Raw genomic sequence first — 17,295 nt, 5'->3', positions numbered from 1 at the left:
TACCACTTCTATCTCAGTCTGGCTCCTTGGATTTTCAAATTTTTAAATTAAGGATAAATTTTATAACCACTTGCACTTGTGAACTTAGACAATGCTTACTGTGCTTGTCAACCTCAGTGAAAATGGATTGTAAGAATATTTATGTGAAACAATTATAAGAGGGGACCAGGAATGAATTAATTCACAAAATACAGCTCTGCTCATTATTTAAGAAATAGCTTGTCAAAGTTCTTCTGACTTGAACCCAAAGTTGTAGTCATAAATACTGCCTTACACACTCATGAAATCCAATAGCTGACTTCTGGTTAACAAAATACGGACAAGAATCAAGTGACGTTGGATCTCAAGTCACAGAAAGTGACTTTCCTGTGAATTCTGTGCATTTCTTGGTAGAGAGGAAGAGTAAAATAGTTGAGGCGTGGCTTTGCATTCCTAGGAAAGTTAGGCTACTCCTGATCTGCATTTGGTTAAGATCAATTTTGGTCAACGTTGTAGGCGGATTTGTTACCCATTACCTTTATTTCATTGCATATTTACAGCTATTCAGTAAATTTTGTGTAGTTCATAGGAGTTTTAAGCACTGTCATCTTGTTATGCTGTAAACTCTGGAGAACCTCAGTGTTGATCTCGGTGGGGGTTTTCTTGTGTATATCATTGCAAGTAATTTAATAGCAGTTTCAAAACAATTTCTGCAAACTGACAATTGAACTTGTACAACAACAAAATAGATTCGCAATGAAGCGCTGATATTTGATTGAAATCTAAACCAGCTTCTATTGCTGGAAAAAAAATTGCTGGATAGTAAAAAGACAGACTTCTTGGTAGAAGATAATAGAAGTATTATTTTAAAATAAATAATTTGAAGATGAGTGAATAAAAATGAAGTCTCATGATGACATAGTAACTGCTCTTTAGTTTATCTGCACTCATTATTATCAGAAAACAGTTGCATAGGAATTCATGAAAGAACATTAGCTTGTAAACATCTTTGGACAATTATCTCATAGAACAGGGAAATGAAACAAGATGAGGAGTTTGGGGAAGGACAGATAGCAATGATAATATAAAACTAGGTAATCTAGAGCAAGGGCATACTGTGGAAAATGCTTGTTTTGATTGTTAATGAAATAAATTAATAGTGGTAGTTGGCTAATTTCTTACCTTTGTAGAAAAAGCACACTTGAGAAATGTTGCGTCCCCTGCTCGTGTTGTAAAAACTGGCTGTCCTGTCCCAAAAGAGATTTTTCAAGCCCAGGGTGCCTTTTCCAGCACTGGCCAAAAGCAGGTGCTTGAAGGAGTATAAAATCAGAGCGAGCACGTGTGGCGCTTCTGCTGGGTAGCTTCCCACCCTCCAGCCCCGTGTGGCTTGGAGGTTTCTTGAGCCAGGCACGACATCTGTATTTGTAGTGCTCGGTGGCTCTCTTTTCCACAGTTTTGGGTAGGCCCTTACACACTTACAGCATCCACAGCTTCCCATTGCAGGGGGTTTGGGGCATCCAGAGATAGCTGAGACTGGTCAGCAAGGCTTGGCAAAAGTGGTGAGGGTGCAGGAAGATAAAAAAGGTTAAAAGGGACAAATTGTGGGACAGTTTGATGGTAGCTGAAACACTTTCACGTTGCCCTTGAGGAGTGGACAGGCTTGGGGTGGCTCCCAAGAGGGGACAAGCAGTGCAATGGGAGGTGGAGTCTAGGTTTAGCTGTTCTGTTTTTTATACATGTAGTCATGAGGATGGCCAGCAAGGGGCATGACGTTGAGCAAGGCGGGAAACGAGGAATGGCTGGATGAGAGGGTGTTCCTTGCTGTGTAGACAGAAGTCCCATCTCAGCAAACCTCAGCAATGGAGGCAGATGCGACAGAACTTGGACGTAACTGGAATCGCAGTAAAGCTAGTGGTGCGGTGTTGTGGGTTGCTTTTTTAACTTGCACTGAAATAATACGAGAGCTACCCAGCTTGCTCCTTTTCTACAGAGCGACAAATCTTACCGTGCCCTTTTAACAAGCAGTTAGTGATAGTCTTGTGGGGCAGGGCCGTGTAAAGGTATTCTGCCTAGTTCAGTATTACTGTGCCAGGCTTCAGTGTAGCTTTAGCTTGTCTTGTAGCTTCCACTTTACCTTCTGGTGTTTTGCTGGATGAGATGCAGCAAGTGTTCTGTTTTACAAAGGGGAAAAAAATGTCCTGTACATGAATTTCTAATTGAATGCCAACCAAAATAAGCTAAATGAAACAGACTTATTAAATGAAGAGTTAATGGACTGAGCATGATCTGTCTCTGAGAAGCCTGAAGGAAAGTCATTACACTTCATTATTCTTTCATCGTGTTTGTTTGCCCAGCCTGGGCGTGGGCTTCTACAGTTTCTGTGAGTTCATTAATGGGTTAGCTTTGGCCACTTCTGCATAACAGAACAGCCATATACGGTATTTGCTAGTTCTGATGCTAAGTGAAAATTATAGAAAATAACTTTGAATGTTACCTTCTGTTTCTTGCACACAACTTATAATTATGCAGTTATTTTTGGCAAATATGAAATGTCAGAGGAGGAGGGAGGATCACTGTTCATTTCAAATGGAAATGATGTATAGTTCGGGGAGCCTAATTATTTTGTTATTTAGTACTTTTGCCACATATCACTAATAAATACAATGAAACCAGGACAAATTAAGGCAGAAAACAATCAAAGGAAGAACTATGTTATATCAGTGCATGATCATGTATATAGCAGCCTAAGACCAGGTAGAGTCACATTCAGACAGCATAAATGATCCTACTGCTGTTGACTGCAGTTTCACTGTGACCCTGCATGTAAGCTAAGGACCTGCCTCTCTTCTTGTAATAAAGGTTCCATCAATCCGGAGACAGCCCTTCAAAGCCAGATTTTCATCTTCTCTGTAAATTGGCCTTTTACAGTGGCTGCCCTATTTCCCTCCCCAGTTTGCATGTGCACTTCCCCACTTGTGACTATTTATACCGGAGAGACTTGCCAAGTGTTGGAGGCTCAGGTTGTGTTTTCAAGGCAGGGCTAGTCCAGGTCCTTGGATTTGCTTCTACCCCACTTTTTGGTGCACTTCGAGACTTTGGATGAGAGAAGTGCTTTTCTGTCCATTGTGATCGTGGTGAAGACCTAGACGCTGTCCTGCTTGAGTTAAATCCCCCACTTCTGCAGCGAGAAAGATTTATCAAATTTTCGAGCAGGCCAGGCGCTTAGGCTCAGGTGACAGTCTTCATTCTGCAGTGAAGATAGAAGCCTTGTTGTAATTCTGAGGGGCTTTACTATTTTCCAAGACTAGAGACACAGTTTCAGAACAAGAGCCATTAAAGCTTCTTTCTTGATCTTTCCTCCTTACTTTGAATTCCAGCAACCTCTTTTTCTTGTGGAGAATGGTCATAGTTTGGCAGGACTTGTCAGCAGTTGTATGTATTGGCTTATTAGAGGGAGTACAAGAAATAGTTCATCTAAGCCAGAGGCTGAATAGATTGAGAAAAGATAACAAGGAATTATGAATGAGAAGTGGAAAAATAGTTGGCAAAGAATGCATGGGCATATGTGAGAAGGTGAGCTGGTGTCATGACTATGTCAGGAAGCTAGGAGGAACGAAGCAGCAGCTACCCTTTCCCTTCTTCCCAGCCTAACCTGAGATAGTAATGTGTGTCTTCTGTCTGTGCTTCAAGTTGAATTTTTAGTCTGTAACAATCTCTGCAGTAGATGCAGAGATGTGACTTCAGGTCGTCTCCTGGATCATGCTAAAGGCCATTCTGAGTTTATTCATTTGCACATGGGCTGTTGGGTGTTCAGGCTGAGAAGGCATAGGCAGCGAGTATGAATGTGGTCCACATCCTTTTCTTGTGCCCTGATGTCTCCGAAAATTATTGTGCCTCGACTACGAGGTAGATCTGGATGAATGGAATTGCCAGACATGACTGGAATGAACAAGGTGATTAGCATGAAAACTGGAATTAAAAATAAGAAGTATTGTCAAAGCAGGATTCGAAATCACTTAGGAGTATTGTATGAAATAATTTTTGGTATTATAAATCATAAGATTGACATTTCCATAACTGGGTTTTTGGATGCTTTGCTTTCTGCATGCCCAGTTTTGGATGCTGCAGAGAACTCTGATTTTCAGTGTCGGCTGCTCATCCTGTGGAGATCTGTCTCGCATTGGCCCTCAAGCTGAGCACTTCAAGCAAGAATTCCGCTGAGGTGGACCAAAACTCTGTTTGTCAAGGTCTACTTCTAGTTGAGTATCTGCATCCCACCTCCTTTTGCGCATCCCCGTAGTGGTGTTGAACTACAGGGTGCGCAAAAAAGTATGGTTGGTACTGAGATTCCAGGACTCCACAAATGGATTGTGTGGACCCAGCGGTGGAGTGGGGAGGCACTGTAGAGGATTTCGCCTCTATGACTTCAAAACCTGCTCTCCCAGTCTACTGATGGGACGCATGCTAGATATCTCGTAGATTTGTTACATTGCGCTAACTTTGGCACCTCCTCCAGAGTCACAGAAGAGAAGATAGTGAGCAAGATGACTGAATTTGGCCTCTACACCAGCAGTTAGGCCACTCCGTTAGATGGTTGGTCACTGTCTCTGCTGAACAGCCTGTCCCCCCCAAACGATCAGCTTAATCGCATCGTTCCTCCCTGCCCCCCCCCCCGCCATGTATACTTAACATTCACCTGTGATGCAGACGGATGATAAAGCTCAGATTTTCACTTTAAGAAAGGGAACATTTCTCTAGTAACTGCTCACTGTATGCTCTCATTTTTTTTCAAGATGTGGGGAGACCCCCTGCACACCCTGAAGTGGGGGGCTTCGTGGTGGAGGGGAAATTTTTTAATTAAGTAGGATTTATATATTATTCATAAAAGCCCTCCCTGTCTTAGTAGCTGTTTCCAGAACCTAAATGGTTAAAGTAGAAAATGTTAGTAATTTTGCTGCAAATAAATTGATCAGTATGCAAGACGGTTGTCACCGACTGAATCATGGTCCACAGTTAAGGTAAACAGATCTGTGATGACATTTTCTGAGCAGAATACCAATGCTGCTACATTTCTTCCCAGAGGTTTCTGACACTTCTTATATGCGGATAAAATTTCTCTCCAGGAAGATTTTGTTCAGAGGAAAGAAACAGCGTCTTTGTAAGAGTCTTCCTGAAAGGTGGGATTTATATTTCCTGATTTATTTGTTATTCTGATTCTGTTAAGAGCATGGAAAGGAATGTTTTTGCTTTTCTGCATATCCTCTCCATATAGTAGATCTTTCTGATGTGGAGTCTATTTAAAGTATCTGGCAATGGAACACAAGTAAAACAATATTAACAGAGTTATCGGGAACAATGAAAATGTTTTATTTTTGGTATTCTCTGAAAGTGAGCTCTGTTTTATAATCTCCATTGTTAACACGTGAAAGTAATGACTGATTATGCAGCTAGATTTTTAGCATAGCTGTTTCTGTGAAATATTTTTGGCTACATGATGGCTTCATATATTTGCATTCATACTGCATATTCTAAAGTAAGAGATACGATTTAGTTTATTCTTAAATGTCTCTGTACTAGGCAGAAAATCCCCTTTGCAACTGACTGCAATCAAAACCTTTTTGCTGAGACGCATCTGACTCCCGTATGATTTCAGGGTATGGAAAAATACAGTTTCCAAAGAAGTTTTTGAAATCTGCTTTCTGAGAACATTTAAAATCTCTGTGTATGGTGCTGTTCATGGGAGAGGGCACGTTTGTAATTCTGTATTTAGCCTTAGATCCACATTTACTTGGAGGTGATTGACATCGCAGTCATTTTATGGATTAGTGGTTGGAAATCTGTTGCATTAGTATTGATAAAAGTAGAATCTCATTAGTTTAATCAGATGCTGGTATCTGACTGTAATCCTGTTTGTTACAGTAGATACAGAAGGATAAAAGAGCCCTGTGGAGAGCATGCTCAGTGGTACCTGACATGTAACAGCAAACCTGGAACTGGTCATTAATGTTGGGGATTCAAAGTCCGTCGAAGTTGGCGAAATCATTTCTGCTGTAGGCTTCAGATTTAAACCTGTCCGTGTCCGTGTCTGGCGTGTGTAGGTGACGGGAGTAGAGCCGGGGATGCCCGAGTGGCTGAAAGCAGCAAGGTTAATAGGACCTTTTGTAAGATGGACTTACAGAGTCTTGTCATGCACGGAGTCTGGTTGTATTTCAAAGCTTCACAGCAAGACGTACGGCTGTGGTTTCTGGAGAGGGGCAGAGCAGGGAGCGCCGTCTCCGGAGCTGTGCGATGCAGGCTGTGGGCATACCTGGCCAAAGAGCTGCACTTCTCGGGGGGTGTCCCCGCGAGTCGCAGACCCATGCTGGAAATGAGTGAGAGCTGCATTTCAGGTGGTGAATCTGGGGTGGGGCTTGAGAGATGAAGTTTGAGCTTAAGAGCTGGGGTTTAAGAATTCTCTGCCTAAAAAGAGAAGTCCAGGATTATCCTGGCGTGTTGCCCTGTCCAGTAATTGTTGCTGTGATTGTGGTTCATGTGCACTTTCAAAGTATCCTTGTGCAGTATTTAGCTTGCTTTTTGTGTTTTGCTTGCTGAAGTGCACAGTAGCTGTTTTTTTGTACAGATCACTGTAACAACGTTTGAGATGAACATGGAATTTATTGGGAATAAATCCCTGTATTTTATCCGTATATTTTTAATGTGCATTTGTAGATTGTCTTTTATTTCAAAGAGATCCCTGAATATTTTGGGGGTGGCCTACGTATGGCAACAGAGGAGAGGTTGGAGTGTTCAGCAATGAAATTAATGCTGGACAGAAATGGAGGGACTAATTCTGCTGCTTTTACATGGAGCAGTGACATTGTTCCCAGGTTAGTGTGGCTCCCCAGGGATCCCCAAGATGAGCATGAGTATTAGTGGCGGGATCAGGCCTGCACCTGGGCACGACAGCGGTAAGACAAGAGCTGTTAGGTGTCATCTAACTGGAAGAATATCCACTAAAGATTGTGAGTGTTATGCTGGGCTTTATTTTAATAGCATTTCTGTGTTCTTTGGCAGATCTCCAGGTAACTTTCTAACTTTGGAATTAAATACTGTGTGTATTTTTGCAGGAGAAAAGTGATTACTGTTTGACACTAAGGAACTTCTTTTAAATATTTTTTTTTCAGAACGCTGCCTGAATGTTTATAGATGATTTTCATGAACATTCAGCCTGACCTTGTTTTACTTTCTGAACATTACACCCTTATGCTCATGTTTCAATTTTGGGTAAAGTAAGCAACACTTGTTTTATTTCTGTTGACAGAAGGAAAGTCCACTCTCAGAAGATCCAACCTCAGAAAGAGAACAGCTTGTTTCCTCATGTTCATTGCTGCTGAAACACTTCTGTGAACATCAGTGTTAACATGTGTCTGGATGTGGGTGTAGATGAGCCTGAAAACTTTTTTTTTTTCAAATATAGATAACCAACTTGACACCTGCTTCTGCAGTGCTGGGCTTTCAAACTGGTTTATGCTACAACAGAATAGCTTCATTTAGTTTCAAGGGGCTGCCTTAAATTTATGTTGATATAACTTCACACAATTAGAGGTTACCAGATTTTTTTTTTTTCCTTTAGGTCTGTGTCCGTTGCACATTCCTTTTTTATTAATGGTAATAGGCTCCCTGGAGTACCCCTCTACTGCAATATTTCAATCTGAGATTCCAGTTTATGGGTGTCTTTTTTCCTCTGTCTCTCATGTTTTCTTCCCGGAGAATGCACAGACAGGTAATTCCTCAGGTGCTTAGTCAGAGAAGCAGCTGACTGTTCCATCAGATTTTTCGTCTGGCTCTGCCTTCCCAGACTGGCCCTCATTTTTTGAGATAACATGTCTCTACTTTTCTGAACAGCCATATTTTATAAATGTAAAAATATCCTCAAAGATCTGGTGCTTTTAGATGCTTGCGGATGAGTAGAGATGGAAGTAGTTTGGGAAGCACCCCGGACCCAGTCCGTTGTCTCCCCAGAAGTCCTTGCAGCCTGCGGCAGGGAGCTGCTCTGTTTGTCCATGGAGGTTTTACAGCCACCATCTAGCGCTTACATTTCTGTGCAACCATCGAGCTTTGATATGGCTTCCAGCACGCAGCTGGCTGCAGCTTGAGCGGTGGGGTTGCTTTGTCGACTCTGTCCCCGAAGTCCTCCCATAGTGCTCTGGTGTCCCTTTGTGCACTGAGATTGTGTGTGAGGTGCTTGATGGCTCCTCTGGCTGCTCTCGCTGAGGCAGGTCAGGTTCTGGGTGCTCTGTGCTCCGTGGTGGTGTTGTCCTTGGAGTTGTTTGCTTTGCTGTATTTGCTGTGTGGCTTGAAAGAGACCCAACCCTCTTGGTTTGCCCATCTGCAGAACTGTTATTCTGTTGTGTCAGCAGAGAAATCTTGGAAAGCTGACTGCTTTTGTTAGCAGTGTATGTCCACCCTCGAGGGTGTTATGAAAGCTGTGATAGGTCACACGATGGCTGGTGTCTCCGTGACATGAGAAACTCTGAGGTGGAAATGTAAATTGGGTGTCTTACACACTGATGTATGTGCAAGGCTGTCACACCTTCAGACTGCGGCATAATGGAAAGTCTTCTGATGTGAAGGGCCTGAAGCTTTCCTCCGTCTTAGTTGAGCTTTCACGTGGATTAAAGTGTGTGGATCACCTGATTTTTTTTTTTTCTTTTCTTCTTGTGTTTCTATCTTGGAAATGGAAACTTTTGACGACATCCTTTTAGAATGGTCAGCTCAATGAGCATGGTTTCGTTCTCCCAGCTCTGTGAAGATGTATTTGAAGGCTGTTCTGTGTAAGAAGTTACTTTCTTCATTGCACTGTTTTTGACGTGTCATTGTAGAGATTGAAGCTACATACACAGTAACTCTTCAGCTTATACCCTGAGAAGCAGATGATCTATTTGTTGCAGAATGTTTGCTTTCAGGTGTTTTTGGACACTGCTATAACTGAACCTGTGGTTTGACCATTCCTCTAGCCTTTGCTTTTTCTTATAAAAAATACAAAATTTCTGTTTTCTGTTATTACTTGAAACTTGCTAACTATCCTAGCCTGTCATGTCTTCATACAGTAAAGGCTGAACATAAGAGCAGAAAAGCAACTCATTCTGCCTAGCCACAGCCACCTAAATTGGACATCTGATCAAAACTATGCGTCTGGGTCTCCCTGAGTTGTCACTGGCAAGAGCAAGGGACCTGTAGAAAGAGGTTTACTCAACCTAGTTTGGGTGCAGCTCTAAGCACGGGATGCATAATAGTGCAAAGATGGTGCTTTGCTTCCCTATTAGTGATCTGTGAAGTTACCTTAAATAATTAACCTTGGCTTAGAGTCGAGGAATCCAACCCTTGGCCTGTGTTTTCATCATCTTTGTTTTACATTGAGGAAAATGAGGTTACAAGAATTTCTCATCACGATTACAAATACGCTATTGTTTTTTCTCTCTTAAAATACTGCTCAGAGTTGATCTGAAATTGTTTTAGAATTACTACTTTAAAACAATCTCATCTCCTTGGTGATCTATGCTGAAATGTGTTTCTGAGTGACAGGGACACTTTGCAGGTAGATTTATTAGGTTTTTATCATCTGCTTTAATAAATGAGTGAGGTGAGCAGAGCATTTCAAAATGACCTTCCATTCTGTGCATGAAATGTGAGTTTGAACATTCCAGGTGAATTACTGGCATGAGACCACTAAGGGTACTTATTTTGGAAATAGTTGTTTACCAGTTGTTTGGATGCTTGTGCTTTTATTTGTATGGAAATACTCCAATGTAGCGTTTCCACATAGCAGCAGCTTTAGACACAGTGGGACTTGCTGTGGTGTGGTGTTGTAGGCAGAGGTCTCATCATTTGTCCTTGCACACTTTGTTGAAAAATGTTGGATGACTACTTTGCTCTGTTCCTTTTTAGTTGAAAAGAAGTTAATAAAAGTAAACATACTAGAAGAAATTCATTAAATCCGTGAGCAGATAAAATGTTGTTATGTGAAATGCATAATGTTGCATAATGGATTTCTATAAAGTGTGGCAGAGATGAAGTGCTCTCCAGACATAATGAAAGGACATGGATTCCTGTTTCCATAATTGAAGTTCTTTTGTACTTACCTGCTGGGAAAAAATAGCAGGATTTTTTAACAGATTTGCTTTCCATTAGTAAATATATTTATCTGTGGCCCTAGATACTCTGCAAGTTATGAAAAAAAAAAAAAAAGTAAGTTGGAAGGAGGATGCATATTCTTTCAAGATAATTAAATGTTGTGACTGTAGATTTTAGCTCCAGAGTGAGTAAAGTATATCTGCATTAAAAAAGTTTTAATTGCTTACATAGTTTGTAAGAGTTGTGTCAAGGCAGAACATGCTTAATCCATGGGATAGGACAAAAGGGTATAAATACATTATATTCGACTTTTCTTTTTTGAAGTGTAACGAACTGTTATTAAGAGGTTATAAAAGTACTTGCCATTAGCAGTCTGAAAACCGTTGCATAAGGTGTGCTCTTGTTGTTCCTCAGATCAAAGTTTTGAGGTTTGGAGATCTCGTTAACCTGTGGCTATACCCAGAGCACTGGCAGAGGGACGGGTATCAGCCTGGATTTGGGGATAGGTTCTGCGCTGCAAGGCTGCACGCAGAAATAGGGGAAGCCTTGGAGCTCTGCTAAGTTCAGTCTTGTCCTCTGAATGCTGCCAGAATGAAAATAATAAACAACACTGTCACCTGATAATTCATCCCTGCTCTAAACTCATGACCTCGCTGGCAAACTGAGAGGTTTTTGAAATTTTATTTTTCTTGGTACTCTGTTACCATTATCCACAGTTTCATTTGTCTTGAGAATTCAGCTCTGCATTTCTCTGCAGGGCAGTTTAAGTGGTGTGAAGGGTTGTTTGCTTTCATCTGACAGCCCTTCTGAGAAGTAAAATTAGAACCATTAGCTAAATTGAAATACAGAGGTATCTGTCTGCAATTCTCTCTGTCTCCCAAGGCACTCGTGATGGCTGTTCACAGAATGTTGGGGGTTGGAAGGGACCTCTGTGAGTCATCTAGTCCAACCCCCCTGCCGAAGCAGGGTCACCTACAGCAGGCTGCACAGGACCTTGTCCAGGCGGGTCTTGAATATCTCCAGAGAAGGAGACTCCACAACCTCCCTGGGCAGCCTGTTCCAGTGCTCCGTCACCCTCAGAGGGAAGAAGTTCTTCCTCATGTTCAGACGGAACTTCCTCTGCTTCCATTTGTGCCCATTGCCCCTTGTCCTGTCGCTGGGCACCACTGAAAAGAGTCTGGCCCCATCCTCCTGACACCCACCCTTGAGATATTTATAAGCATTTATAAGGTCCCTTCTCAGCCTTCTCTTCTCCAGGCTGAACAAGCCCAGCTCCCTCAGCCTTTCCTCGTAGGAGAGATGCTCCAGTCCACTCATCATCCTCGTAGCCCTCCGCTGGACTCTCTCCAGTAGCTCCTCATCTTTCTTGAACTGGGGAGCCCAGAACTGGACACAGTACTCCAGATGGGGCCTCACTAGGGCAGTGTAGAGGGGAAGGAGAACCTCCCTCGTCCTGCTGGCCACACTCCTCTTGATGCATCCCAGGATGCCATTGGCCTTCTTGGCAGCCAGGGCACACTGCTGGCTCATGGTCAGCAGAACTGAGCTTTTAAGAGAGCTGTGAATCTGCTGGACTGATAGGAGAGCTTTACTTTTCCTTAGAAATAAAAAGGAAAGCTTTGTGTACTTATTTTTGAAAGGGCCTTTCTCTAGCATTGTCATCACAGGTTTCTCCTTGAAGGTAATGGATTAAAGAATTCCCTCCTCCCCTTTCCCTACCTCTGCATTACAGAAATGGCATCAGACATTCCTGGCTCGGTGGCCTTGCCGGTGGCACCAATGGCAAGTGGACAAGTGAGAATGGCAGGATCCATGCCTTCCAGAGGAGGAAAGCGCCGCTCTGGGTAAGCCATGTCTTTTTTTTTCAAGCCTCAAATGACTGGTATTGGAAAACTGAGAATGTACCTGTGGGTGTACGTTTATTATGTAATGTTTATTATGTTATGTAAACTACATCATGGCATTAAGTCACTGATGTTTTGGTTTTCTCTTCAATGTATCTGCCCTTCCTGCAAGATCAAATTTGCTGATAAGCGTATTGTTTGTGGTTTTGCAAGCTTCAGAAGACTTTTGGGTTTGGCAAAGCATCCAGAAATGGAGTTTGGATCCCATGGCTGTTGTACATGTAATGAATGCATATTGCCTACATCTGTGTAATCTCAAAGGGATTTGTCACGTGAATAAAGGTAGTGAGATGTGTTCTTACTTGCACGTGCAGACTTATCCAACTTTATCTGAAGTTTGGACCTGGAATCTCTCAAATAGAGGCCTTCTGTTAAAAATGTTTTCTTTATAGTCCGAGGTACAGAAATAGCAGAAGCAGTCACTCTTCAGAGATTTTGGTCTATGATATTCTAGGTCTCGCTGGAAGTGCTGCGTAGTCTGCTTCTGGGAGAAAGGGCCTGAATCGGGTTCACCCCTTGCACTAGCTTGAGGGCTCTGCTAAAGAAGGAAATTTGATTTATCCAACTGCAGAGGTTGGTGTGGCGTAGGGATAGTTTTTCCACATCAGATTGCTCTGCGGCGACTCATACTAATCCTCTATGTTAGAAGAAAAGTGTAGCAAGAGTTGCAGAAGGGCAGAAAACTACTCTCTAGTGTTAACAAAACCCCCTTTTTTTTATCAAAGGTTGGTCCCAAATAACAGTCTTTAGGTGATGCTACCTGAGCTGAGAGTGCCTGCAAAAGAGATTAGTCTTGTATTTAGCCCTAAATATGATGATGGTAGGGCTTAACAGAATTGATAATGGGAGTAAAATCTTCACTGACGGGCACGCCAGGAGAAGACATTATTCCTTGTGAGAGCTGCTCTAGGGATTGTTTTCCAAGGTACCTTGCCAGTTTTAGGTGTCTGCTCAACTAACAGCGCTGGAGTTTCAATTCTGGAATGAATGAACATGGGAGAAGATGGACCTCGCCTTCGACGCGGAGCTAAGCTGGTGTGACCTGAACACTCCGGGTGGTTGTTCCAAGGGAATTCCTTCAGAGAGGATGATTTGGAGCTTTACCCCCCCTGAGTGTGCTTCATATACAGAGCTAACTGTATGAAACTCATGAAACCTGCCTTTGACAGGCATAACACTTTTATTTTTAAACTGTACAATGAAAAAGCCTTCTCAAACTTGCCCTCAAAAGAGAAAACAAAGCATTAACATATTTCCATTGCTACATCACGTATATAAGCTTTTGTACTTTTGAGCTGCAGGATAGTTGATCTCTTTTTTGATCGTAAAACATGTCAAGTGCAAATACCAGTTTGCAAATTACTGTTACCAAGGGTTGATGCTGCTGACGGCGAAATCTTGTGATTATATTGAATACTGACTTGATATTAATTGAAAACTAGGCTTTAACCATTGCATTTTAAGTATCATCATCTATTTGCGAGTAAGTGGAGTAGTGGGAAGGTGGGAGGAACATAAAATGGAATGATTTAAAAGGTATTTAGCACACAAATTCAGTGAGTAAGTTAATATAGATTTGCTGTTATACCCAGACAGTGGCATTTTGTCTGTGCACCATAGCTCTGAACTAACAGCCCTTCTCCAAGCCTGAGCTGAGGGTGCATTTTTTTTTTTTTTTTTTTAATTCAGTCTGTGTGTATTCAGACCTCGAGGGAAAGAATGCCTGCTGTGTCTAACTCCTCCTAGCTTCTCTTTCAACAAACTTGCAACTCACACTTGGTCCTTTCATTACTGTCCTAGTGATACATCTTTGTACACCTAAATCCTTGGGCATTTTAGAAATTAATGCCTTGTGTCAAACATAAAGGAATGTAGCTAGTGAACACAGTCATCTTTTCCAGCTTCGGTTATCTCTGAAAATTGTTTTTTTTCTTGTAATTGCTGAGGCAAGCTGGCAGAATAATTGCTGTATGGACTTGAATGTAGATCAGTGTAAACTCATTGGCTATCCAGAAGGTGTTTCTGCCGCGTAGGCATTCAGCTTTGTTGACAGCTTGGAAAAATATGTTCCTTTCTATAAATTATACCAAGTGCTTTATAGAAAAAAGTGACAGCATAAGATAATGCACTGCAGTGGTCAATGACTACCTTAGACTAATGTAGTGTCAGTTCTTTATTTAACGTGGTTTTTCTTTAGGCTTTGCTGTGTTAGAGGATACGGGGCTTTTTCACCTTCCTATGTTATCTGTACTTGGGGAGGGAGGGTTGGTGGGGGATTTTTTATTGGTTGGTTTGCAGTCACATTGGTTTTGTTTCAGCTCAGCATATAGTCTCGAACTAGAACTGTAGTCTTGAAATAGAACTCTGAGATCTGGGGAGATACAGAGAGGAACAGACCTCAGCCCACCAGCCCCCCTCCCCAGTCGTACCCCCTGTCACTGTACTGAGCAAAAGACCGTAGTACAGATCCACATCTGCCTCTCAGCTGCATCTGCTCCTGAGCATTCCTGCCTGCCCTCTTCCTATGCTGTACAATCATGGCAAGTTGTCTTTTGACATTTTGTAGGAATTTTACATAGTAGTTTTGTTGCAGTGGTCAAGTCCTCTCCTATCTCAAAGTTTTAACCTGTGCAGGACCACCTGGTTGGATCGTTTTTTTGTTTGTTTGAAAAGGTTTCTAATTAAAAATAAATAATGTTTAAAAATATTTTTGTCATGGTATTTATGGTACCCACACATCTTTTGAGGAAAATATATTTTAATAAGTACCTTGTACATCAGGCCTTTTCATGATTGACGTGAACAGTATGAAAGAGGAAAACAAGATTTATGCCGTCTCTTCAAAACAGAAAAGCATAGTGCAGCTCTTTTTAAAAGTCTCTTTTTAATGGGAATTTCAAATGAAGATAAAAGATACTCTTTCTGAAACTTCTGAAATTATGTCATTTGTCTTCTTGGAGGCTGCTTCTGTTTTGCTAATGTGCAATATATTCTATCAGAACAGAAGATCTTATCTGTCAGGGTATGAGGAGTTTGTTGGAATATAATTTTTATGTGTTCTGCTAAAGGTTACAGCTGGTTCCTTGTCTTTCACTCTGCCTTGCTGTAAAGCAGACACGGTGGTTCACGCAGGATGTTGGAGTCAATGACTTTATACCTGAGATTTTTTTTCAGATTTTGGAAGGTTTTTTTCATTTTGCACAGTGAAATGAGAAATCAGGAAACGTGTTTATTAACAAAGATGGGACAAAGATACATTTGCTGTTGCGTTTTTACAAGTATTGACATTTTTAATAAACTTTTGGTTCAATTTTGTTTTTAATCTTGCATTTGGAATAAAGTCAAGATTTTTAGGTAGCTTAACAAAGCAAAGGCATTACTGAAAGATTTAGTGTGCTGCAGACTGGTATTGCACCCGAGGCACTCAGATTCTGCTGTGATGAGCCCACTGTAAATGTGGTAGGTGTTAGCTATGGGTATTAACCCATCAGGATCTTGTATGATGAGAAGCTGATGGCCAGCCATCTAGATCAATGTGTGTGTTGGTCCCACTTACTCCTTTGGACGCAGGTATGCAGTGTGGGCAGCAGGATCAAGCCTTAAACAGTCATCAGATTCTCTGTAATTCTCTGCACGATATTCCAGTAATGATAAACTAGACTAAATGCAGTAGAACCAGTGTTTCATTTGGGGGGGAAAATTCCTTCCCGGCCCTCAGCTGGAGCGTTTGGCTGGAAGCTAAGAAAATCTACCAAGCTACAGGATCTCATTGTATTGGAGGGGAAGGAAAGGAGTTACAAAATTAACCCATTGCAAATGAAAGCAGTGTCTTACTAAATCCCTGAAGAAAAGGCTTTTCCCATTAGGCATATATATTTTCTGCAGCCCTTTTCCCCCGAGTTTGAAACAGGAGGTTTCTCTCAGTTGTGGTCCAGTTGCCAGTGAAACCAGTGAAGGATGTGCCTGAGGTGATGGTTCTGTGAGTGGTTTCAGGTGGAGCCAGCCCAGTGCTGGCCCGAGTGTGCCCTTTGCTCGTGACCTAGCAGCTCTCCGGTAACGTTGACTTGCGCGTTTTTGGTGTAGGCAGAAATGCTGTGATTGAAATAGCTTGGAAGTTTATTCTGGAATGTCACCTACAGGCACCTTATGGTGTGTGGGGAAGGAGCAGGTAGGTAAGAGGACACCTTCAGCTAGGTGAGAACGCTGAAGTGTGAACTTGGTGGGAGTGCAGTGTATGCCGCAGGGCCGGGGGCACTCGGGCTGCAGGTCCCATGGCACGAGCGAGGGTGCTGGGTGCTGGAGGTCGGTGGTGGTCTGCGCGTGGCGGCTTTGAGACCGGATTGGGTGATGATTAGGTGAGCAAAACCGTAATTTATAGTGAAAATGATGATTGCATCAAACTTAACCAAATTAAATACACATCTTTTCTTAAAACTCTGGGGAAAATGGTTTTCCCTCTGCTTCTTCCAGAAATGAATAATCACTCTTAACATCTGGAAAATATTATTGTGGTTTTTGTAATACCATTTCCAGTTCCTGTGCTTATTTGCTGCCCTTGTCCTGAGTGTACATCGATTGCTGTGACTCAGACACATCTTTTATAGACCATTCTGTCTTGGCTATCAAAGTTAGGAAGGAAGGCAGTGTTACCTGACTGGCACTCACGCTTCTCTATGCTGATGTAGTTTTAAAGAGCATTTTTACATCATGCTTCCACGCTCTGAACATGCAGATCTTAATTTTTAATTGGGGTGCGTGTGTTAATACTTAGATAAATATTATTGTCACTTTAGAGGGTTTTTGCCTTTAATATGACTTACGTCTGTGGTTAATATGAAGAGTGTTAGAGACATGGAATCTGTAATTGTATAATATTTTGTTACACTGGAATGTTAGTAAGCTTGAAGTGTTAAAGAAACCTGACAGAATTGTTTTCAATGCAAAACTATCTACACAAATTATATTTGAGTGACTGATCAAAGTCTGTATATCATACTAATGTTTTTTTCTTATTAAAATAAATACACTAGTACAATAATTGTGTATGGTAATTTTATATCAGCTTGGTTCCTATTCTGCCTTAGTGGCAGAGTCACCCCTTTATGATTGGGATACATATTTGTCCACCTCTTTTTAAAGGTAGAAAGATCTATAAAATGCTTTGGAAGTTATACTGTTGCATAACTTTGTAGTGACTTAATATCAATGGAAAGGAGGCAATCACACTGCCTAACATAGGAAACTAATTTAGGTGGCTTATTTGGGAAGTTAATCTTCCTAGTCTCTCTGTGTAAAAAGT

General features: G+C 41.7%; 1 protein-coding gene across 7 annotated transcripts in view; it reads left to right on the top strand.

Moving 5' to 3' along the window:
* ARNT2 (aryl hydrocarbon receptor nuclear translocator 2) overlaps window positions 1-17,295 on the top strand; it is a 106,135-nt gene that overhangs the window by 14,532 nt on the left and 74,308 nt on the right. For 3 of the 7 annotated variants that reach the window (XM_075431476.1, XM_075431475.1, XM_075431474.1), the window contains exons 1-2: window positions 6,131-6,368; window positions 11,825-11,936. In XM_075431476.1, the coding sequence (XP_075287591.1) occupies window positions 6,146-6,368; window positions 11,825-11,936 (335 nt within the window). In that variant the 5' untranslated portion in view covers window positions 6,131-6,145. Of the gene's footprint in view, window positions 1-4,937; window positions 5,157-6,130; window positions 6,369-11,824; window positions 11,937-17,295 lie in introns of those variants that run through there. The other 4 variants (XM_075431477.1, XM_075431479.1, XM_075431480.1 and 1 more) reach the window with 2 other exon arrangements.

This window comes from Opisthocomus hoazin, chromosome 10 (assembly GCF_030867145.1).
Source record: "Opisthocomus hoazin isolate bOpiHoa1 chromosome 10, bOpiHoa1.hap1, whole genome shotgun sequence".
Taxonomy (NCBI): domain Eukaryota; kingdom Metazoa; phylum Chordata; class Aves; order Opisthocomiformes; family Opisthocomidae; genus Opisthocomus; species Opisthocomus hoazin.
This window is presented reverse-complemented; position numbering and strand designations above follow the sequence as displayed.